The 24,672-nt window shown below is 41.6% G+C and overlaps 1 protein-coding gene across 1 annotated transcript in view; it reads left to right on the top strand.

Moving 5' to 3' along the window:
- The window catches only part of POGLUT2 (protein O-glucosyltransferase 2), a 120,058-nt gene extending 100,005 nt beyond the window's left edge, over positions 1 to 20,053 (top strand). Inside the window, exons 8-10 of the mRNA XM_040425246.1 lie at positions 3,215 to 3,304; positions 18,307 to 18,411; positions 19,847 to 20,053. Coding sequence (XP_040281180.1) covers positions 3,215 to 3,304; positions 18,307 to 18,411; positions 19,847 to 19,864 — 213 coding nt within the window. The 3' untranslated portion in view covers positions 19,865 to 20,053. The remainder of the gene's footprint in view (positions 1 to 3,214; positions 3,305 to 18,306; positions 18,412 to 19,846) is intronic.
- Positions 20,054 to 24,672: the final 4,619 nt, after the last annotated feature.

Raw genomic sequence — 24,672 nt, 5'->3', positions numbered from 1 at the left:
AATTTCAGGAAAGACCAACTAGAGCAGCTGAACTTTATTTGGCACTTTAAATGATGGCAGGTGTATGCTGACTCCTATTTAACATGATTTTGAATGTGATTTCTTAATTCTGAACACAGCTACATCCCCAGTTATAAGAGGGTGTTCACACTTATGCAACCTTTTTTTTGTTTTCTTCCCTCCACCTAAAAGATTTCAGTTTGTTCATTCAATTGAGTGGTACAGTTTATAGGTCACATTAAAGGTGGGAAAAGTTCTGAAATTATTTATCTTTGTCAATTTTTTTACAGCACAGAAACCTGACATTTTAACAGGGGTGTGTAGACTTTTTATATCCACTGTATATTTAAAAAAATTTATTTTTCAAACCGCTATATTTTTTGTATATATATTTTTTTAGATTTTTTCAAACCTCTTACCCTAACACTACTCCGAACTATTTCTATATTTCTATCTAACTGCCAGTACTCAGGCTAACTAACTACAGCTAATTACCAGTAATTTTATATACACTGCTCAAAAAAATAAAGGGAACACTTAAACAACACAATGTAACTCCAAGTCAATCACACTTCTGTGAAATCAAACTGTCCACTTAGGAAGCAACACTGAGTGACAATCAATTTCATGCTGTTGTGCAAATGGGATAGACAACAGGTGGAAATTATAGGCAATTAGCAAGACACCCCCAATAAAGGAGTGGTTCTGCAGGTGGTGAGCACAGACCACTTCTCAGTTCCTATGCTTCCTGGCTGATGTTTTGGTCACTTTTGAATGCTGGCGGTGCTTTCACTCTAGTGGTAGCATGAGACGGAGTCTAAAACCCACACAAGTGGCTCAGGTAGTGCAGCTTATCCAGGATGGCACATTAATGCGAGCTGTGGCAAGAAGGTTTGCTGTGTCTGTCAGCGTAGTGTCCAGAGCATGGAGGCGCTACCAGGAGACAGGCCAGTACATCAGGAGATGTGGAGGAGGCCATAACAACCCAGCAGCAGGACCGCTACCTCCGCCTTTGTGCAAGGAGGAACAGGAGGAGCACTGCCAAAGCCCTTCAAAATGACCTCCAGCAGGCCACAAATGTGCATGTGTCTGCTCAAACGGTCAGAAACAGACTCCATGAGGGTGATATTGGGGCCCGACGTCCACAGGTGGGGGTTGTGCTTACAGCCCAACACCGTGCAGGACATTTGGCATTTGCCAGAGAACACCAAGATTAGTAAATTCGCCACTGGTGCCCAGTGCTCTTCACAGATGAAAGCAGGTTCACACTGAGCACATGTGACAGACGTGACACAGTCTGGAGACGCCGTGGAGAACGTTCTGCTGCCTGCAACATCCTCCAGCATGACCGGTTTGGCATTGGGTCAGTAATGGTGTGGGGTGGAATTTTTTGGAGGGCCGCACAGCCCTCCATGTGCTCGCCAAAGGTAGCCTGACTGCCATTAGGTACCGAGATGAGATCCTCAGACCCCTTGTGAGACCATATGCTGGTGCGGTTGGCCCTGGGTTCCTCCTAATGCAAGACAATGCTAGACCTCATGTGGCTGGAGTGTGTCAGCAGTTCCTGAAAGACGAAGGCATTGATGCTATGGACTGGCCCGCCCATTCCCCAGACCTGAATCCAATTGAGCACATCTGGGATATCATGTCTCGCTCTATCCACCTACGTCACTTTGCACCACAGACTGTCCAGGAGTTGGCAGATGCTTTAGTCCAGGTCTGGGAGGAGATCCCTCAGGAGACCGTCCGCCACCTCATCAGGAGCATGCACAGGCGTTGTAGGGAGGTCATACAGGCACGTGGAGGCCACACACACTACTGAGCCTCATTTTGACTTGTTTTAAGGACATTACATCAAAGTTGGATCAGCCTGTAGTGTGTTTTTCCACTTTCATTTTGAGTGTGACTCCAAATCCAGACCTCCAAGGGTTAAAATATTTGATTTCCATTTTTTTATTTTTGTGTGATTTTGTTGTCAGCACATTCAACTATGTAAAGAACACTTCAGAAGAATATTTAATTAATTCAGATCTAGGATGTGTTATTTTTGTGTTCCCTATTTTTGTATATTTCATCTTTTTTTTTCTTTTTTTTTTTTTTTTAAACGCCTAAACTATTTCTAGCTAACTTCCAGTACTCTGGTGAACTAACTAAAACTATGTAATTACCAGTAATTTTTATATATATATATTTTTTTATTATGTAATTTTAATAATTTTTTTTAAATGCCTATGCGCTCATGCACACTATCGTATGCCCTCCGAGACATACGGTCCGTGAGCAGGCCATATGTCCTGGAGTGGCATAAATCCTGTGCACGGGAGCGCACAGCATGATAGTAATCTATGATGCTGTGCACTCCTGTGCGCACGATGTATGCCGCTCCAGGACATATGGCCCGCTCACAGACCATAAGTCTCGGAGGGCATACGGTCGTGTGCATGATCCCTAACTCTAACACTAACCTCAACTATTTCAAGCTACCTGGCTAGCTATAGTACACTATTTTATTTTTAAAAAAAACACTGAAGTTCTGTGGGGAGGAAGGGTGGTTGGAGGATGGGGTGTCAGGGGAACAGTGTGTGTTTGGGGCATTGGGGGGGGGGGGGGGTTATTTGCTTGGGGCACTCTGACTGGAGACCAGGGCAGCACAACTCTGATCTCCTGAAGTATAACTGTCACAATGAGGAGATCGGAGCTGCGCTAGATGATTCTTGCCTGCCGGCAAGCAGGACGAGCTGCGATTGGTCACTCAGATCTGAGTGACCAATCACAGCGATCGAGAAACAGGGACCGCTGTGATTGGTACCCGGACAGCTCTGCTGTCTGTGACACCCGTTAAGATGCTGATGTCACTGCAAGTATACTTGCGGTGACACTTTCATTTCATGACGTACTGTGCACGTCATGATGCGATAACTAACACCACATCATGACGTACATAGTACGTCATTCGTCACTAAGGGGTTAAATATTGGATTCCAGTTATAAAAAATAATAATAATCACTTTAGATTCAGATTTAATACAAATCTTTTGCCTTATACGGTATACTATTTTAGTTGTAGCCGTATAGTACCCTATATACTTTTTTATTTTATTTGTTCATACATTTTTATTCAGACCTGCATATTTTATATGCCTTTGCATTTAGACTTGTTAATGTGTATTAATATTTAACAATTTTTTTTTATCCATTCACATATTTATTTTAGGCTAAAAAAATTGCAGAAGCTGGACAACAGTTTGCAAGAAACAATTTAATGGGTGATCATGTTTTCTGCTACTATTTTAAGCTTTTCCAAGTAAGTTATAGCTTTATTCTGAAATAACGATGCGCCAGAACTCTCTAGGCCTGTATATATTTTATTATCACTCTGTGATGGATTAGGTGTCTTTCACACTGGCGTTGGGCTTGTCCGGCAGGATCCGTAGCAACGTTTGCACACGTGTGCTGCCAGAAGTCTACCCCGACCCCATTCACTCTAATGGGGACGGGCCGGAGATGTGGCCGCAGCACGCCAAACATGCAGAGAGGCGTCAGGACAAAAAACACAGAGTTCTTGTTAGCAATTATCTGGCCAATTCTCGGCTAGTATGAAGGGGCCTTTAGTCGCAGATCACGTTTAACATTTTGTAGTCATATCAAGCACATTTGCAGACTATACAATTCTGTTCTGGTTACTACTTGAGATGTATTTGTTATCTTTATTGCAACAGTTTGAGACCTGTAATTTTAGATCACTTTTGTTACACACTGTCCTGACGGATTATCTGATTCTGTTATCAAGCTCTGTTTATATGGTTTTTTACGAAGTAACTTTATTTATGCTCGACAGTAGTTTTATTTTGGTTTATCTCATGTTTCATCAAGACACCTTGAACCTTGGTCATTAGGTATCTTGCAAATCTAGATAAATTTCACAGATTAAGATTACTTAAACATAGCCACTTCTGGGTTATATGTACACAGTAGTCTAGATAAGATGTATGCGATATGCTTGGGTCTACTTCTGTTTAGGTAATATATGTATACAGTGGCTACTTTCACACTTGCGTTTTTGCCTGATTCGGCAGGGATCAGCAAAAACGCTTCTGTTACTGATAATACAACCGTTGGCATCCGTTATGAACGGATCCGATTGTATTATCTTTAACATAGCAATGACAGACCCGTCATGAACACCATTGAAAGTCAATGGGGGACAGATCCTTTTTTTATTGTGTCTGAGAAAACGGATCCGGCCCCATTGACTTGCATTTTGGGTCATGCCGGATCCGTTTTGCTCCGCATCCCAAGCGGAACGGAATGCATTTTGGAGCATTCCGTTCTGTTCAGTTCCATTTTGTCCACATTGACAATAAATGTGGACAAAACGGAAGCGTTTTTCTCTGGTATTAAAATCCTCTGCCGGATCTCAATACCGGAAAATGTAAACGCAAGTGTGAAAGTAGCCTAAAGTCTTCAGTCCCTTCAATTTTTTACACATTTTACGTTGCAGCCTTGTGCTTAAATGAAAAAAAAAAAATAATAATCTAATTCCTCCCCATCATTCTGCTCTCAACCCCCCTTAATGAGAAAGTGAAAACAGAATTTTAAAAATGTTTGCAAATGTATTAAAAAGGAAACACAAAAATTTCTCATGGATATAAGTAATAAGACCTCTTGCTATAACACTTTAAATTTAGCTTTGGGGACCTCCCATGTCTCTTGATCACCTTTGAGATCTTTCTACAACTGGATTGGAGTCCATCTGTGGTAAACTCAGTTGATTGACCATGATTTGGAAAAACTCACCTCTGTCTATATAAGGTCTTTCAGCTGGCAATGCATATCAGCAAAAACCAAGCCATGAGGAGGAAAGAACTGCCTGTGGAGCTCAGAGACAGGATTGTGTGGAAGCACAGATCTGAAGGAGGATACAAACATTGTGCTGCGTTGAAAGTTCCAAAGAACAAAGTGGCTTCCATAATTTTTAAAGAGAGTCTGTCACCTAAATATGACATTATACAACACTTATATGGCTCTCTAGCACACCTATCCATGATTAAAATGGTACCTTTTGTAATTTTCTTCTGACTTTCACCAGCAGGAAAAACGCAGTTTAATCCATATGCAAATGAGCAATTGCCCAGAGGCGGCGTTAGGTGTGTAGGTGCCTACACACCTACACACAGAACGCCGCCCCTGTCACTTTTCTTACCAAGGCCCTTCTTCCCCGATTACTTAGTTTGGTGGGGTGGCCAGCTCTAGGAAGAGTCTTTGTTGTTCCAAACTTCTTCCATTTAAGAATTATGGATGCCATTGTGCTATTTGGAGCTTTTAGTGCAGCAGAAATTTTTTGTGCCCTTCGCCAGATCTGTGCCTCCATACACTCCTGTCTATGAGCTCTACATGCAGTTCTTTCCTCCTCATGGCTTGGTTTTTGCTCTGATATGCATTGTCAGCTGTGAGACCTTATATAGACAGGGGTGTGTATTTCCAAATCATGTCCAATCAATTGAATTTACCACAGGAGGACCCCAATCATGGTTGAGAAACATCTCCAAGATGATTAAAAGCAGTATCCATGCAAAATTTTAGTTTATTCCTTTTTAAAAAATTTGTGAAAATTTCTAAAATTCTGTTTTCCCTTTCTCATCATGGGGTGCAGAGTTATGGAGGAAAACTTGATATATTTTTTTTTATTGTAGCACAAGGCCGCAACATAACAAAATATGAAAAAAGTACTAAAGAGGTAAAACCTCTGAAATAAATCACCATAATGTAGTCTATTTCAGATCTATTAGAAGAGATATTTTTAGAGCAGGCATTTTTATATTAGTTTAGACATTGGACATTGCATAAATTAACCTTTTATTCCCAATTTATATCTTATTAATCCTTTATAATATGACCACCATTGCCACATTAATAAAAATAGGTTTATGTAAATCTTTGCATGTAAATTCCAGAATTCTAAAATAACCTTTTACCGTTTGTGGTGATATTAATTTACCTAAAGTTCCCACTCATAGCTTGCAAGTAGAGCCACACATTTTTGCAGTATTTATAATGTAGGACTAGAAGTTTTATAGTTTAGCATTCTTCTCTTTTGCTTTTAGAATACCAAGGCCACACGATTTGTCAGTTGGTTTACTTTTGCACATTTTAAATTCCTTGTAATATATATGTTGCGTGAGAGACTGTACCCTCCCAGGTTATTTTTATGTCATTCACAGCATCCTGTAGACACTGGCTACATACTTTTTCTTACTTGTTTTGTCTTTGACAAAGGACATAATCTTTTTATGTGTTCATTTTCTACTTCTCATGCATAAAGCTTCTTTACCTGTACCAAGGAATGCAAGCGGTGTTCTTCATGAAGCATATATCCCTCATTAAGAAAGTGTCCAAAAATACAGCTTAAAAGTGCATGTTCTTTATTCTATGGTGCCTTAGATATATCTCACTTTTACAGTACCACCTCATAATGAAGTTCTCAAGTGTATTATCCCTCCCTAAATCTGAGACCCTTATAAACTGGACTCTCCTTTCTCTTTTAAGATGTAATATTTAAGATGCAATATTTTTATGGCATGGTGGGAGAGGGGCTTCCTCCTCATCGACACCAACCCATTTTCGGATAGCATAAGATGGTATGGCCGTTACATCGATGACCTGATCTTTATCTGGTCTGGTGATGTGGCGGCCATACCATCTTTTGCAGATTATCTGAACGCATGTGTGAACGGTATCCAATTTACCGTTCAACATAGCGCCAGGAACATTGAGTTCCTGGATCTCCGCCTCAGGGGAGACTCCGCCACGGCCTCCATATACACCAGCACCTACAGAAAACCAACATCAGGCAATACAATATTACATGCACAGTCATGCCATCCCATGCATACCATCAGAAATATACCAAAAGGAGAACTAATTAGGGCTAGAAGAAATTGCAGTGATGAGTCGACCTATGAAACAGAGGCGCAAAACATCATAAGTAGATTAACACGTAGAGCATATTCCGAAAAAAAGAAATGCAGCAGAGATATTCGACATATGAATAGGAATATACTATTGAACACACCTGTAGAAACAAAGACACAAAAAATCTGAGAGATATCTAACCAGGAAAGAAAAAATATTTTTGTCACACAATATACACTGCGTGCAGAATTATTAGGCAAATGAGTATTTTGACCACATCATCCTCTTTATGCATGTTGTCTTACTCCAAGCTGTATAGGCTCGAAAGCCTACTACCAATTAAGCATATTTGGTGATGTGCATCTCTGTAATGAGAAGGGGTGTGGTCTAATGACATCAACACCCTATATTAGGTGTGCATAATTATTGGGCAACTTCCTTTCCTTTGGCAAAATGGGTCAAAAGAAGGACTTGACAGGCTCAGAAAAGTCAAAAATAGTGAGATATCTTGCAGAGGGATGCAGCACTCTTAAAATTGCAAAGCTTCTGAAGCGTGATCATCGAACAATCAAGCGTTTCATTCAAAATAGTCAACAGGGTCGCAAGAAGTGTGTGGAAAAACCAAGGCGCAAAATAACTGCCCATGAACTGAGAAAGATGCCACTTGCCACCAGTTTGGCCATATTTCAGAGCTGCAACATCACTGGAGTGCCCAAAAGCACAAGATGTGCAATACTCAGAGACATGGCCAAGGTAAGAAAGGCTGAAAGACAACCACCACTGAACAAGACACACAAGCTGAAACGTCAAGACTGGGCCAAGAAATATCTCAAGACTGATTTTTCTAAGGTTTTATGGACTGATGAAATGAGAGTGAGTCTTGATGGGCCAGATGGATGGGCCCGTGGCTGGATTGGTAAAGGGCAGAGAGCTCCAGTCCGACTCAGACGCCAGCAAGGTGGAGGTGGAGTACTGGTTTGGGCTGGTATCATCAAAGATGAGCTTGTGGGGCCTTTTCGGGTTGAGGATGGAGTCAAGCTCAACTCCCAGTCCTACTGCCAGTTTCTGGAAGACACCTTCTTCAAGCAGTGGTACAGGAAGAAGTCTGCATCCTTCAAGAAAAACATGATTTTCATGCAGGACAATGCTCCATCACACGCGTCCAAGTACTCCACAGCGTGGCTGGCAAGAAAGGGTATAAAATAAGAAAATCTAATGACATGGCCTCCTTGTTCACCTGATCTGAACCCCATTGAGAACCTGTGGTCCATCATCAAATGTGAGATTTACAAGGAGGGAAAACAGTACACCTCTCTGAACATTGTCTGGGAGGCTGTGGTTGCTGCTGCACTCAATGTTGATGGTGAACAGATCAAAACACTGACAGAATCCATGGATGGCAGGCTTTTGAGTGTCCTTGCAAAGAAAGGTGGCTATATTGGTCACTGATTTGTTTTTGTTTTGTTTTTGAATGTCAGAAATGTATATTTGTGAATGTTGAGATGTTATATTGGTTTCACTGGTAAAAATAAATAATTGAAATGGGTATATATTTGTTTTTTGTTAAGTTGCCTAATAATTATGCACAGTAATAGTCACCTGCACACACAGATATCCCCCTAAAATAGCTAAAACTGAAAACAAACTAAAAACTACTTCCAAAAATATTCAGCTTTGATATTAATTAGTTTTTTGGGTTCATTGAGAACATGGTTGTTGTTCAATAATAAAATTAATCCTCAAAAATACAACTTGCCTAATAATTCTGCACTCCCTGTAGTAAGGAATACACCCAAATTTGTAACATCGTCAGAAAGCATTTCCCAGTGCTAGCGTGTGACAAAATATGGGCATCCATGGCACACAATGGCATTAAATGCGCAGCCCGAAAGGCACCCACCATAGCCAGTTCCGTGAGCCCATCTCTCTTTAAAAATGACAAGTCCCGAACAACACAAAATACATGGTTGTCAACAACAGGAAATTATAAATGCGGTCACTCCATTTGCATTTGTTGTAAATATATGAAGATCTGTCAAAATTTTGAATCCAGTATTAACGGCCAGGTTTTCAAAATAAAATCCTTTTTAAATTGCAATACTACCTATGCGATTTATTGCACAACATGCACAAGTTGCAAGTTACAATATGTGGGATGTACCACAAATGCAATAAAAACACGCATCAGAAAACATATATCAGACATACCGCACCATGAGAACCGCAACATATCTGCGGCAAGTCTCCATTTTGCCATGGTACATGGTGGTGATGTCTCCTATATGTCAGTACAAGGCATTGAAAAGGTTAAAAAACCAATAAGAGGTGGCGACACAAAAAGGAAACTCTTAAACAGAGAATCATATTGGATTTTCCGACTTGAAAGTCGCCAGCCTCAAGGTTTAAATAAGAAACTGGATCTAATCTTGCAGTACTAACCAACGGTTTATTTCTTTCCTTTTCTTCCTTTATTTCCCATTCCCTTCAATCTATTGTTTTATGGACCATATGAATTGTCTTTTGGCATGTTTTTACCTATGTACACATTTGTGGAAGGGAGGGGTTGAATTTCAGCCTGATTATTTCAGGTGAGGGAACCTCCCCCTCCTCTCTACAAAAGTAACTCACAGTGTATCTGAAACAGTCATGAGTAAGGGCTAAGATTGCATTGTGCCCGAAACATGTAGACTCTGCTTTCTGTACCTGGATTTTATACTGAGGAGGACTATGACGTCATCGGCGCAGGTGCAGTGGAGATGTCTGAGCAGGGAAGCGGTCAGACATCCACTGCGCATGCGCCGAATACATACGCTTACAGGGAGGATCGCATTCCGGAGGAGATGGGCGGGCTGGAGGGACGCGCTGGGCGGCGGCAGTTTGTGAAGGTAGACCGAGCCTCTAGGTGCTAATGACGCCCCCATAGCACCTAGAGGCTCATTAGCATATCGATATAAGTTCTTTTTTTAGCAAAACGGCTGCCCCAAAACCTATTATATTAGGATGGTTTGTTAGAGCAGACACTAGCGGATCGCTAGTGTCTGACACCTAAATATGTGAAACGAAGTGGTAGAAACCCTTTAAGGTATATGCTAATATTCCTGCTGACTAACTCCTCTTCTACTACTTAACAGCATAGTGTTAAGATTCTTTTTAGTTTTTTTTTATGATATATGTAGTAAAATCTATTACCTTGAAACGATTTAATATTTAACATCCTCCGTTTATTGGTTTAACCTTCACTTTTACAATACCAAGCAATGAAATACAAATGCAGTGCTGGTTTTGAGTGAATCAAGACCAATAACAGGCAAAATGCCTAATTGTAATAATACAGGGCAAGGCAGCACATTTGTTTCAATTTTATTTTTAGGGTGTCTATAATTTGTGTTGTGCATGCATATTCATTTTAACTGTATGTGTGAACAGTGATTTACAGCATTCTAGCTTATTTATGAGAACATCCAAAAATTCCCAGCACTGTATGTACACTATGTTTGACACTGGATTCTATACTTCATATCAATGGGGTCTTCGTGATAATTTATCCACTAGTTACCAATCTGAGCATATATTGCCCACTTTACAGATACCACAGTCTTCTGGCTTCTAAAACCTCCACTTTTTTATTGTCTGAAATTTACAAATGGGCGTTACGCATTTACAAGCCAGCTGTAAGCAGCATGCATGTAGATACGTTTCTTATACTGCCCAGCTATAGAAGTTTGTTGGTCACTATACAAAAAAAACAATAAAACAGTTTTTTTTTTCCATCAATGTTTCAATCTTTCATCTTACTCTTACCACTTTTCCAAAACCTCCTGAAATACCCCCACATCCATTCAACCAGCAAGGAACTATTCATTTTTCCCTCCATCTTACCTTCTCATCTGACCGCTTGCACAAACATGTTTGGCAATGTAAAACACTCCCTTCCCAAACTCACACAGATACATCATGCCCACTCTTATTCTGACCTACTAACACTTTCTCTGCTTCTCCTTATTGCTGGTGATATCTCTCCAAATCCAGGCCCCCCTCAGCAAATCCCCACTATCACCTTTACCTCCTACTACAAATCTCCTTCTACAAGTTTCTGCAACCTCTTAAACGTAATAACCATTCCTCTGACCCCTGCTCCTTTGGTTCCTCTTGCAGGAGCATTCTGGAATGCACGCTCTGTCTGTAACAAACTGTCCTACATTTATGACCTCTTCATCTTTTGAAAACTTTCCTTTCTGGGTCTCACAGAAACATGACTGACACCCTCTGACACCTTCTCCCCTGTTGCACTCTCTTATAGCGGATTTCATTTCACTCACACCCCCCGCCCCGGCAGCAAACATGGTGGAGGAGTTGGTCTTCTCCTATCTGACACCTGCTCCTACAGCCCAACTCCACTGCCACCCTCCATTACACTCACTTCATTTGAAGTACACTCTGTTTGCCTTTACTACTCTCCCTCCAACCTCCAAGTAGCTGTCATTTACCGCCCCCCAGGCCCAGCCACCATCTTTGTTGACCACTTTAACACCTGGCTCCTACATTTTCTTTCTGCCAACATCCCCACTGTCATCATGGGTGACTTCAACATCCCTATTGACACCTGCCACTCAGCCGCCTCTAAACTCCTATCACTCTCTTGCTTCTGCCTCTCACAGTGGTCTCCCGCTCCCACCCACAGAGATGGTCACACTCTGGATCTTACCTTTACCCACCTCTGCTTCCTATCTAACCTTTCTAATTCGCCTCTCCCCCTATCCGACCACAACCTACTCACCTTCCCTTCATTGGTCTCTTCTGCTGCTTCCCCGGTCCACACACTAACCCCCCCCCCCCCCCGCAGGAACCTTAAACATCTCGACTTTCGCTTGCTTTCTGACTCTCTTCTGCCACTCTCTACCATTTGTTTCCTCCAAGACCCAGATACTGCCACCACCCTATATAACACTACAATAAGTACAGCTCTGGACATTGTTGCCCCCCTCACACACAACAAAACCCGAAAAATCAACAGACAACCCTGGCACACCAACCTGACCAAGAAACTCAGACAACCTTCCAGGGCTGCTGAGCGGCAATGGAAGAAATCCCACTCTAAGGATCACTTCACCACATACAAGCAATCCCTCCTCATTTTCAAATCCTCACTCGCTGATGCAAAACAGGCCTACTTCTCATCTCTCATATCTTCCCTGGTCCACAGCCCTAAACAACTTTTTAACACTTTTAACTCTCCTCTCATCTCAGCTGAGGACTTTGCCACATACTTCAAACAAAAGATAGTCAACATCAGAGAAAGCTTCAGTGCATAGTCCCCACAGGCCCTCTACACAACTGCTCAGTCCTCTTCTCCCAAAACTCGCTTCTCCACCATTACAGAAGAAAAACTCTCCACTCTACTCTCCAGATCACATCTCTCCACCTGTGCACTTAACCCAATCCCATCCCACCTCATCCCTAACCTCACAACAGTGTTTATCAGGGGCGTAGCTATAGGGGGTGCAGAGGTAGCAGTCGCTACTGGGCCCAGGAGCCTGAGGGGGCCCAAAGACCCTTGTGGTGCATAAGAAGACACCGGTATTATAGAAAGTGCATGCTGGTCAAGTTATACCTCTGGCTGGACGGAAGTAGTTAAGTCAAGAATTTGGCATGGGGGGAGACATTTCAATTTTTGCCTTAGGCAGCACGAAGGTTCTGTGCTTCCCTGCCCCTGGCCACTTAGCACTAAGTCAAGGGGGGCCGAAGCTGAACTCTTGCACCAGGGCCCGCGAGCCTTTAGCTACGCCCCTGGTGTTTATCCCAGCTCTAACTCATCTCTTCAACCTATCACTAACCTCTGGTGTCTTCCCCTTTGGTTTTAAACATGCTACCATTACACCCATCCTCAAAAAGCCTTCACTTGACCCATCTTCTTTGTCCAGTTATCGCCCTATTTCACTTCTTCCATATGCCTCAAAGCTACTTGAACAACATGTCCATTCTGAACTGTCCTCTCATCTCTCCTAGTGCTCCCTCTTTGTCCTCTGCCTTTGACACTGTCGACCACTCCCTTCTGTTACAAACTCTCTCATCTCATGGCATCACTGACCTGGCCCTCTCCTGGATCACATCATACCTCACAGAGTGGACATTTAGCGTCTCCCTCTCTCACACCACCTCCGCGTCTTATTCCCTCTCTGTCCTAGGACCCCTGCTCTTCTCTATCTACACTTTCTGCCTGGGACAACTCATAGAGTCCCATGGCTTTCAGTATCACTTTTATGCTGACGACAAACAAATCTACCTCTCTGGTCCAGACATCACCACCTTACTATCCAGAATCCCACAATGCCTATCTTCCATATCCTCCTTCTTCTCCTCTTTCATTCTAAAACATAACATGGATAAAATAGAATTCATCATCTTTCCCACATCTTGCTCAACCCCCCCCCCCCCCCCCCCCAACAGACCTATCTATCACGATCACGGCTGCACACTCTCCCCGATCAACCAAGTCCGCTGCCTTGGAGTGACCTCGGATTCTGCCCTTTCCTTCCGACCGCACATCCAAGCCCTTTCCACCACCTGCCGCCTCCAACTCAAAAACATCTCCCGCATCCACGCTTTCCTCAACTTTGAGTCTGCGAAAATGCTTGTACATGCCCTCATCATCTCGCCTAGACTACTGCAACATCCTCCTCTGTGGCCTTCCATCTAGCACTCTCGCACCCCTCCAATCTATCCTCAACTCTGCTGCCTGACTAATCTACCTCTCACCCTGTTACTCCTCTGCCTCTCCCCTCTGCCAATCCCTTCACTGGCTGTCCACAACCTGTCCCCTCCCTACATCTCTTAGCTACTTTCCCGATACATCCCCACACACAATCTCCTATGCTCACAAGACCTCCTTCTCTCCTCTCCTCCTTCTCTCCTCTTATCACCTCTTCCCACAATCGTCTCCCGTGCATCCCCCACACTCTGGAACTCGCTCCCCCAACATATCAGACTTTCACCTACAGTGGAATCCTTCAAAAGAAACCTGAAAACCCACCTCTTCAGACAAGCCTTCAACCAGTGACCCTGCTGCCTCTATACCGCCATGACCAACTTTACCCTCTCCTACTGTGTCCTTCTCCCATACCATGTAGATTGTAAGCCCTCACAGGCAGGGCCCTCTCTCCTTCCATACCAGTTTGTAACTCGTCTTGTTCATGCTTATTGCAATTGTCTGTATTATCTATGTATACCCCTTTTCATATGTACAGCTTTGGAATGAATGGCACTTTAATAATAAATAATAATAATAATCACACATGCTGTAATTTTGCCTAAATGACAGGTTTCCCTGCATATCTGGGTTGCTGGGAGTGAAGCCACTCTTAGTCTCTTGATTTCTCAGTGGCAGTAGAAGAAACATTTAAGGGGTTGCCACAAGATATAAACTATGGGGGAGATTTATCAAGAACGGTGATTTCTGCTCTGGTCTTGATATCCCCTGCTTTGCCGGAGGATGTACCTAGTTTATGATGAGGCACAGGCCTCATCATAAATTAGGCGTATCCTCAGGCAGTCTGTGTGCCTAAACAGAAATCTACAACAGCTCAGAACTGACGTAGATTTATGGTTTTATTTGCCACCAGAACTAGTGTAAATGAAGATAAATTTGTCTTGGCTGTTGACCACGCCCATTCCCACCATTGTCACGCCCCTTCTGGAAAAGTGGCGAAGGCAGCGTATTAAGAGATACTTGCTATTTTTTTTCCTTCAAAAAGTCGCATTTAAAAAGTCGCAAGCACACAGCTTGCAACTTTTTAAAGCCAATTTTCTGGTGCAAGCCAGATGATAAATCTTCCTCTGTGTGTCTACTTTGTGTCTGATCGGTGGTGATCCAACAATCACGAGAATGGAGCAATGGTCAAGCATATGTGCTTCTGCTCATTTCATATCTATAGGGCTCTATAGCTCAACATTTCTGCATATCTCTAGGATGTGCCACAAATGTTACAAAAAAGGTGAAGGTCTCACCTCTGGGACCCATTTCTATCTCCAGAACGGGCCCCCTGATCTGATGGGTGTGCAGCTGCTCATGCACAGCCACCCCCATGCACCTATATGGAAGTTGAGAAAATAGCGGAGCGTGGTCACTCTACTATTTGTGTAAGTCCCGTGGCAGTGAATGGGGAGGATGACAACCATGCACCTTGCGCTCTCCTTCAATTTGGGGGCCCCCTTTCTAGAGATAGTAGAGTAAAACCAGAGGTGGGAACCGCACCTATATGACCTTTGTGTCATATTCTAGCCATATGCCATAAATATTGAGCTAGGACAACCCCTTTAATGTTTTTTTTTATTGAATCACTTACTACCAATACCTGTTTGTGATGATTAATTGAAATATAGATTTGCTGAATAAAATTTGCAGAAATATATCTAATACTTCGGTAACTTAAGATGAAGAAAATGCAGTCACCAGTAGTCTGGAGTGATGCGTTTTTTTTTTTGTAGCTCTATGGAACAATGGCCTGTTGCCACATGACATTTATATGACAGCTGGGATTACTGGTTGCTGCTTGTACTTTTTAGAACAAATCTCACAAATGTCACATGCTTTCTGTGATTTGCATTCCTACCTGCTGCAGCTTTTTTTTTAACCCCTTTTCAACATCTGCAGTACATGTATAGTGAATGTTGGGTTGCCTAGCTGGCCACGTGGGCGCCTGCTATTTTACACAGAAGACACCTGCAGGCAGAGTTGTGATTGAAGACAACTCTGATCACACACTTTGAACCCCTCAATTGCAACTACAGCATCTTAGAGGTTTGCCCTTATTGACCGAAGGCCTTTCCCTTATCCCCAGCAAGGAGACTGTGGGAGTCTTTTGGTTGCTTTTGCAGCCAGGAGTTTTCTGAAGGCCCCAAGGCCTGCCATGGTTCTTAAGCCCTGCATGTGACAGGGACCATGATTTTCCATTGTAAACCATTGCAATCCATGATATAAGCAATCTAACGACTGCATGTTCAAATCCCAAAGAGGGGTTAAAATACATTTTTTAAACAGTTTCGAAAAAAATAAAAAAATAAAATCATACCTTTCCCAATTTTAGACAAAAATAAACATCATTGGCATTGCTGTGGCCAAAAATGCCCATACTATTAAAATATAAAAGTATTTTTCCTGTATAATGACCCGTGTAATGGGGAAAAAAAAATCAAAATTGCCAAATATCTGTTTATTGGTTATAAAAAGTGATCAAAAAGTGCTAAATACCTGAAAATAGTATCAATAAAAACTACAGATTGCCCCACAAAAAATGAGCGGTTGTGCAGCTCCATAAATCTAAAAATGCTGTATGGTCATACAAAGAAAAACCTTTTTTTAAGGTTTATGACTTTTAATAAGAACAACTGTACAAATTTGTTATCATTGTAAATGTACTGACCCGCAGAATAAAGTTAACAGGTCAGTTTTACTGCATAGTGAACGACATGAAAACTAAACCCTTAAAACAATGATAGAATTGCTTTTTTTTCCAGTCCTACACCATTTAGAATTTTTTCTCCAGCTTCTTACCACATCGTATGGAATATTTAATGATACCATTAGAAAGTACAACTGGTCCTGCAAAAAGCAAGCCCTCATACAGCTATGTGAACAAAAAAATAAAGTTATGGAAGGCAGGGAGTAAAAAGCAAAAAGGTCTGTGTCAGGAATGGGTTATATAATTGCCTTTTGATCATTGTGGGAGTCTGTTAACACCACATGATGTTTATTTTCGATGCAAACCTTGAGAAAATTTCCCATGTACGCACTGAATGACTCTGTATAGCAGATGCGAAGAATGACATTCTAGGGCAGTGGTGACGAACCTATGGCACGGGTGCCAGAGGTGGTACTCAAAGCCCTCTATCTGGGCACCCGCACCCTGGAAAAAGTCTATGGTGTGCCAATATACCTTAGACTTTTCCTGCCATTGATCAGCACAGGGCACACTATGAACAGCACAGGCAGCGCACTGAATGGACTCGGCTATTATAGCTACATGATAAAGTACATGGAAGATATACTATATTGGTATTCAGGTTAAATTGCCGTCTTGGCACTTTGCGATAAATAAGTGGGTTTTCAGTTGCAGTTTGGGCACTCGGTCCCTAAAAGGTTCACCATCGCTGTTCTAGGGTATTGTTTTTTTCAGGAACCTTGTGTCACTGGTTCCCCGAAAGACAGCAGGAGCAAGTGGTGTCCTTTTTACAAAATTGTTTCGGAGATGCTTTGAATTAGGGGGCAAAGTAATTGACCAATCAGAATATATCTTGTAGAATACTATACCCAGTGCTTATGCCAAAAACTAGGGGTTCCCTGGGACCGGAATGTTTTTTTAATAATGCTGGAAAATCCACTTCCCTTAGGCCTCTTTTACACGGGTGTCGCGGGTGAGGGCCGGATAGGATGTGGGTGCGTTCAGGGAAAATCGTTGCGTTCTTCAGTTTTTTCTGCTCGAGTGCAATGCGTTTTGCACGCGCGTGATTAAAAAACGGAATGTTTGGTACCCAGACCCGAACCCGGACTTCTTCACTGAAGTTCAGGTTTGGGTTCAGTGTTCTGTAGATTTTATTATTTTCCATTATAACATGGTTATAATGGAAAATAATAGCATTCTTTAATACAGAATGCAAAGTCAAATGTCAAGTGAGGGTTAAAAAATAATAAAAACCTTACTCCCCCCATCCACTTGATCGCGCAGCCGGGATCCTCTTTTTTGTTCTTCTTGAAGGACCTGCAAAAGGACCTTCGCTGACGTCATCGCGCTCACCACGTGGTGAGCGCAATGATGTCATCAAAGGTCCTTTTGCAGGTCCTTCAAGAAGAACAAAGAAGAAGAACCCGGCTGCGCGATCAAGTGGATGGGGTGAGTAAGGTTTTTATTATTTTTTAACCCTTAATTGACATTTGACTTAGTATTCTGTATTCAAGAATGCTATTATTTTCCATTATAACCATGTTATAATGGAAAATAATAAAGTAAATGTTGTCCCGTTTTGCTCATCCCTGGTCTCCTTAGCAACCATCCGTGAAAATCAGCCCCATTCATTTCTATGGGGCCTGCATTACGTGAAAAACGCAGAATATAGAACATACTGGGATTTTTACGCAACACACAAGTGAAGCGTGAAAAATATCGCTCATGCACACAGCCCCATTGAAATGAATGGGTCCGGATTCAGTCCGAGAGCAATGCGTTCACATCACGCATTGCACCCACGTGGAATACTCGCCCGTGTGAAAGGGGCCTAAGGGTTTGTTATCCATTCAGTGCATGTGCTGGAGTCTTTCCAATGTGTATGAATAGTCATGCTCAGTAATGGTATGGCTATACCTCCAGATCATTGCTCCTAAATGTCTTTCATTTTATTTAGACTTATGCAAAACTGCAGGTGAGTAAACCGAAAATAAGAGATGGGATGGAAAAAGTGGAGAATACGTCAGAGAATTACTTCCCATGTGAATGTCGTAGGCATAAGGTGAGAAAAAAACAGTATACTCTGTTCATCACATCATATATTTTTAAGTATTATTAAGGGGATTTCCAGGTATTTAAAGGGAATCTGTCACCACAATCTTGGACTATTATCTGCTCTAATATATGAGTAGAACTGCAGATAAGGAGTCCTCTCCACTATGATGGTATGGCACAGCAGTCTGGACTGTGTATTTCAGGGCAGCTTTGAGTGCTGATAGTGGGGGGAACCAGGGACAGTAGGAAAATAAATAAAAATGCTAATCTGGACTCCTTACTCATGTATTACTGAAAATAATAGTCCAGAATCGTGGTGACAGATTCCCTTTAATACTGATAACCTATCTTTAGGATAGGTAATCAACATCTGATCAGTAGGGGTCTGACTCCCAGCACCCCCACTAGTCAGCTGTTTGAAGAGGTTCGCAGCTAACCAGGTATAGCACCATCGATTAGATAGTGGCTGTGCTTGATATTGCAGCTCAACCCGATTGACTTGAATGGGATTGAACTGTGCCTAGGCCATGTGACGGATGACAGTGAAGTTACTGGTCTAGCAAGAGGCCACAGCACGCAGCGGGGGTGCTGGAAGTCCGACCAGCACTGATCACTTATTGATGACCTTGCCTGAGAATATTACTATTACATGGCTGACGTGCATGGCTAAACTCAGCCAATGACATTTCTGCTCATGCCAGTGTCGAACAGGGGAGCGAGACTTTCCTGACTTTGACTGTTTTACTAATGTTTTTCACCATTTTTCTGTGCACAAATAGTGGTGAACTATGCTAGCTATAACCCACATGTTTGATTTGTGAATAAAGCATATACGGTACACCGTATAAGGTTCTGTTCACATTTTTGCTGTGGATCCAGATATAACAAAAGCCAAAATCATCTGTTGCAAGACGGACATCACTGGTACTTAACATCTCTCGGTGACTTATAATGGGGTATTTCTGTTTTCCCTGAGGTGTCCATAATATTAACAGGAAAAAAGTGCTGTATACAGCATTATTTTTCATGGCAAACATGACAGAGTCTGCTGTGGAGGCTCCAACAGAACAGTCTGAACAGAGGCTTACACTGTAATTATATATTGCTGTAACACTGATAAATTAGCAATTGTGCTTCTATGGGATTTTGCAAGGAATACTTCTCTAGACAATCATAAATAATCCTTATTACAAAATCTGTGTCATTCATACCAACCAATCAGATTACAGATTTCATTTTTGCAGAACGGAAATTTTCTATCCTTTGCCCAAAAAATATGTTATCATCCCAGCCATAGCTTGATCAGTATCTGAGAAGAGAGAGGGGATGCAGAAATGAGGGGCCATGCTGGGATTCTAGGGGCACTACTAAATGACAAAAATATGGCATTTGTTGTGTACTTTTAGACAAAAACTTGAAAAACATTTTTTTTTATCTTGCAGGTCAAGGATGAGCTTTGATGCTAACAGAAGGTTCTTCTTTTCCATTACACGGAGCGCTGGAAGTTTGGGGATTTATAAAACAGTTATATTTTGTACAGTCGATACAGTACTGCCAGACCACGCACAATAATATTCTGCCCCATTTCTACAAGAGAAATCTTTTTTGAAATAAATAAATTCTGGTGTTTTAAACTTTCATGTGGATGCAGTAACAGATCACTCAGTCTTTAATTTGCATGTGTATCAAATCGTTTTTTTTACACAATAAAAGCACACAGAGCTATGGGGACTGGGTATTGCAGATGTGCTAGCGGCCATCTAGCAGCCCATGTCCTCAGCTCTATACACCAAATCCCGGTGACAGGTTCCCTTTAACATAAGAGAGTCATATCTTACTTGTGTGACCAGAGAAGAGTCATATTTTCAAGCTCTGACTCATCTCAGGTTAATTTGCATATGTATCAAATCGTTTTTTTTACACAATAAAAGCACACAGAGCTATGGGGACTGGATATTGCAGATTGGCTAGCGGCCATCTAGCAACCCATGTCCTCAGCATTATACCTAAAATCCCGGTGACAGGTTCCCTTTAAAAGAAAAAGGAAGAGTCGCAGGAGATCTTTCATCTTCCTGTAACAAATACTGTAGCCTTTGTCAAATGTTTAAAAATGAATCAGATCCAGTGATGATCTTAAAAGATATGCACCACCCACCAATTTTTAGCCCCGGGTCATAGAAAAAATACTGAGAAGAGCCTCCACTATTCAAAACGAGCACCCCAAAAAAATTTAACTACGGCTCCACCATATAGATAAATAGAAAATTCTTTATTGAATAAGCATTTGGACAGACATTATCACATGTAAAATCAGCAGTAAAAAGACATACCGTTTTTCGTGAGGAATAAAAACCCTGGAGAGGACTGGGGGATCAACACACAAGGGCATACAGAAACATAAGAAAAAGCCACATATAAAACCAGGAACAAATGGCCCCGGAAATAAAGATCCGATAAGAAATTAGATAAGCTACAAACTGCAGACATAACCCCTTCCATGCCTTGGACCCTAGGGACCACTGTATGGAAGGGGCTAACAATCAGGCCGCTGCTCTACATCCCTCTCCCCCCCAAGCTGTCACCCCCCTCCCCTTCAGGATGGCAACAAACCCCACCCCCCCATCCAGATTGCCATGGTATAGCTGAGCCTGATCAGGCTTACTGTGAATGTCAATACATTTCAGTACACTATACAGTGTACTGCAGTGTATTGTAGAGGCATCAGACCCACTGGATCTTCAAGAACCAAGTGGGTCTGAGTAAAAAAAAAGTGTAAAGAAAAAGTTAAAAAAAAATCTAACTTCTTCCTATATCCCCACATATAATTAGTTAAAAATGTAAAAAATAAAAAAACACTAACTGTTTTTATTTTTTGTTTAAAAAATGCTCTTATTGTGTAAAACCAAAATTTATTAAAAATAAAACAGACATATTAGGTATCGCCGCATCCGTAGCAACCTGCTCTATAAAAATATAACATGAGCTAACCCGTCTGGTGAACGCCATAAAAATTTTTTTTAATAAAAACCATGCCAAAAAGCCATTTTTTGTATCACCTTAAAACACAAAAAGTGTAATACCAAGCGATCAAAAAGTAATATGTGCCCCAAAATGGTACCAAACCATCATCTCATTCTGCAGAAATTAGCCCCTACTGAAGACAATCGCCCAAAAAAAAATATATATATATGGCTTTCAGAAAATGGAAACACAAAAACATGATTTTTTTTATTGAATTTTTTTATATTAGATATCGCCGCGTCGTTACGACCTGCTCTATAAAAATATCACATTATCTACTCAGGTGAACACTGTAAAAAACTAAAATAAAAACTGTGCCAGAACAGCCATTTTTTGGTTACCGTGCCTTACAAAAAGAGTAATATATATATACACAGACAAACACAATGCACAACTAGCTCTAGCAAAAGATTTCTATACTGCAGGAATAACCCGAATATATATACATATATATATATATATATATATATATATATATATATATATATATATATATATAACAATGGCAGCACATCAGGCCAAATATAAATATGTAGGTGCAGGCCAGTGGATCCGACAATAAATCCAGGACAATATAGGAATTTAAAAAAATGGCAGCACTCTCACAAAAAATGAGTGAAAAGAAAAACACTTTATTCACCCCTGTGGTTGCAACTAGAGATGAGCGAACTTGTGTTTCAAGTTTGGCGTACAAGGTTCAGGTTCGGGTTATGTAAGAATTCCGTTATGGATTCTTCTACCACGGACCATAACTAAGGGTCCATTCACACGTCTGCATAATGGGTCCGCATCCGTTCCACAATTTTGTGGAAGGGGTGCAGAGCCATTCATTTTCAACGGGGCTGCAAAAGATGCGGACAGCACACCATGTGCTGTCCGCATCTGCACTTCCATTCCGTGGCCCCACAAAAAAAATAGAGCATGTCCTATTCTTGTCCGCAGCCATGGACAAGAATAGGCATTTCTATCATAGTGCCGGCCATGTGTGGTCTGCAAATTGCGGAACGCACATGGCCGGTGTCCGTGTTCTGCGGATACGCAATTTGTGGACCACAAAACAGTTGCGGATGTGTGAATGGACCCTTATGGTCCGTGGTAGCGGAATCCATAACGGATAACGGATAACCTGAACCTTGTATGCCGAACTTGAAACACAAGTTCACTCAACACAACAATTTGGATTTTGGAGGCAGATTTCGCTAGAATGGGTTTTAGGCACTATTTTGCATTTGAAGAGACCCTGACGTACTCCTACAATGGAAACCCTCAAAGTGACCCCATTTTGGAAACTACACCTCTTAAAGAATTTATTATGGGTTTGATTGGTACCATTTTGGGGTAGATAAGACTTTTTGATTGCTTGGTATTAAACTTTTTGTGAGGCAAGGTTAGAAAAAATTGCTGTTTTGGCATAGTTATTTTTATCTTTTTTTACAGTATACAGCATTCACCTGAGGGGGCATATAAAATGATATATCTTTATAGAGCAGGTTGTTACGGACGCGGCGATGCCTAATATGTCTATCATTTATTTTTTTGTTAAAGGGAACCTGTCACCATGTTCTGACATATAAAACCGAATGTACCTTAATGCTCGTTTACCCTGATAGTTCCCAGCGATCGATCCATAATCTTCTCAGGACTAACCTGTCCGGTTTTATCGCCATATAAAGCTTTCCCGCTGTTATGCTCATTTGCATAAATAATTCCTTCCCCTCACACATCATAGTCTATTTCCCTCCCCCTAGACTTTGTTGATAGACAATTTCTGCCCTCACTGCTTGTAATCTCGTCCAAAATCGCACACTTGCCCTTTCTTTGATAGACCAATCAGATAGTTTAGTGCATGTCCCCTCGCCCTCACGCCACTACGTGCTGGAATGTAATACTTGCGCAACAAAGTTCTGCCTGAAATGAATATTGCGCATGCGTGAGATTTTATCTATAGGGGCGTTTCTTAGGCGGAGCTGAGGTGCTTGACTCCGAGAAAATATATTTCTTCTCAGGTCAAACATGTAAGATATGACTCTTTTATGTTAATTAGCATAAAAGTCTGGAAAGCTTGATAGGGCGATAAAATTGGACAAGTTAGTCCTGAGAAGATTATGGATCGATCGCTGGGAACTATCAGGGTAAACAAGCATTAAGGTACATTCGGTTTTAAATGTCAGAACATGGTGACAGGTTCCCTTTAAGTTTTACACAGTGAAATAATTTTTGAACAGAATAAATCTTGTTTTTGTGTTGCCATTTTCTGAGAGCCCTATTTTTTTTTTATTTCTTGGGCGATTGTCTTAGGTAGGGCTCATTTTTTGGAGGATGAAATGACAGTTTGATTGGCACCATTTTGGGGTACATAAGACTTTTTAATCACTTGGTATTAAACTTTTTGTGAGGCAAGGTGACCAGAAAATTGCGTTTTTGACTTTATTTTTTACGGTGTTCGCAGGTCGATAAGGACGCGGCGATACCTAATGTCTACTTTTCTTTTTTTTAATGTCTACTTTTTAAAAAATGTTGTTACTTTATTTTAGGAAAAGAACGCTTTTTTTTTTACTTGAAACGCCCGATCAGAGCGCTGGAGCTGTATGGCGCTGGGATTTCTGTCCCAGTTTGGCGCTGGTATCTTTACGGGTTAATCTTGGCCGTGCTGTCTTTTAAAGGGGCTGTCCAATGTTAACATCTTATCCCTTATCTACAGAATAGGGGATTAGTATCTGATCAGTACAAGCGCTCGGCTATCTCCGGCAGCCTCATTTATGGCATCTGTGTTTGGTCTTTCACTGATCCATTGCATAGAAAATGGCTCAAAATGATGTAAAAAAAGAAAAAAACCTTGGCTTTTTTGCAGACACAAAACACGGATCAACCACAGTGAGAAAAAAGGAGACATCACATGTCCTGACCTCAGACTTTTGCAGATGCAAACCGTCTAAGTATTTACATCCACAAAAAGGACACAGATGTGTGGTTAAAGGGTTTTTCTGAGATTTTAATACCGATAACCTATCCACATAGAATATGTCATCCACTTGGTGGGGGCCGAAAATGCAGGAAAATGTAAGCCGAATCCACACCATGTGCAGGTAGTTTTAGGCCAGTTTCAGATGAGCGAGTTGTGGGAGTGCGATTTCCTGAACGGAACTGCGCTCCTGTGGCAGGACTTTACTGCGTTCTTATGATTTATAATGCTGTGGGTCATTGCCCGACCGGCTGTGATGAATAGTACTGACATAATGTCGTCAGT

The sequence above is a fragment of the Bufo bufo genome, chromosome 3 (genome assembly GCF_905171765.1).
Source record: "Bufo bufo chromosome 3, aBufBuf1.1, whole genome shotgun sequence".
Lineage (NCBI taxonomy): Eukaryota > Metazoa > Chordata > Amphibia > Anura > Bufonidae > Bufo > Bufo bufo.
The sequence above is the reverse complement of the archived record's forward strand: the minus strand, read 5'-3'. Positions and strand labels throughout refer to the sequence as shown.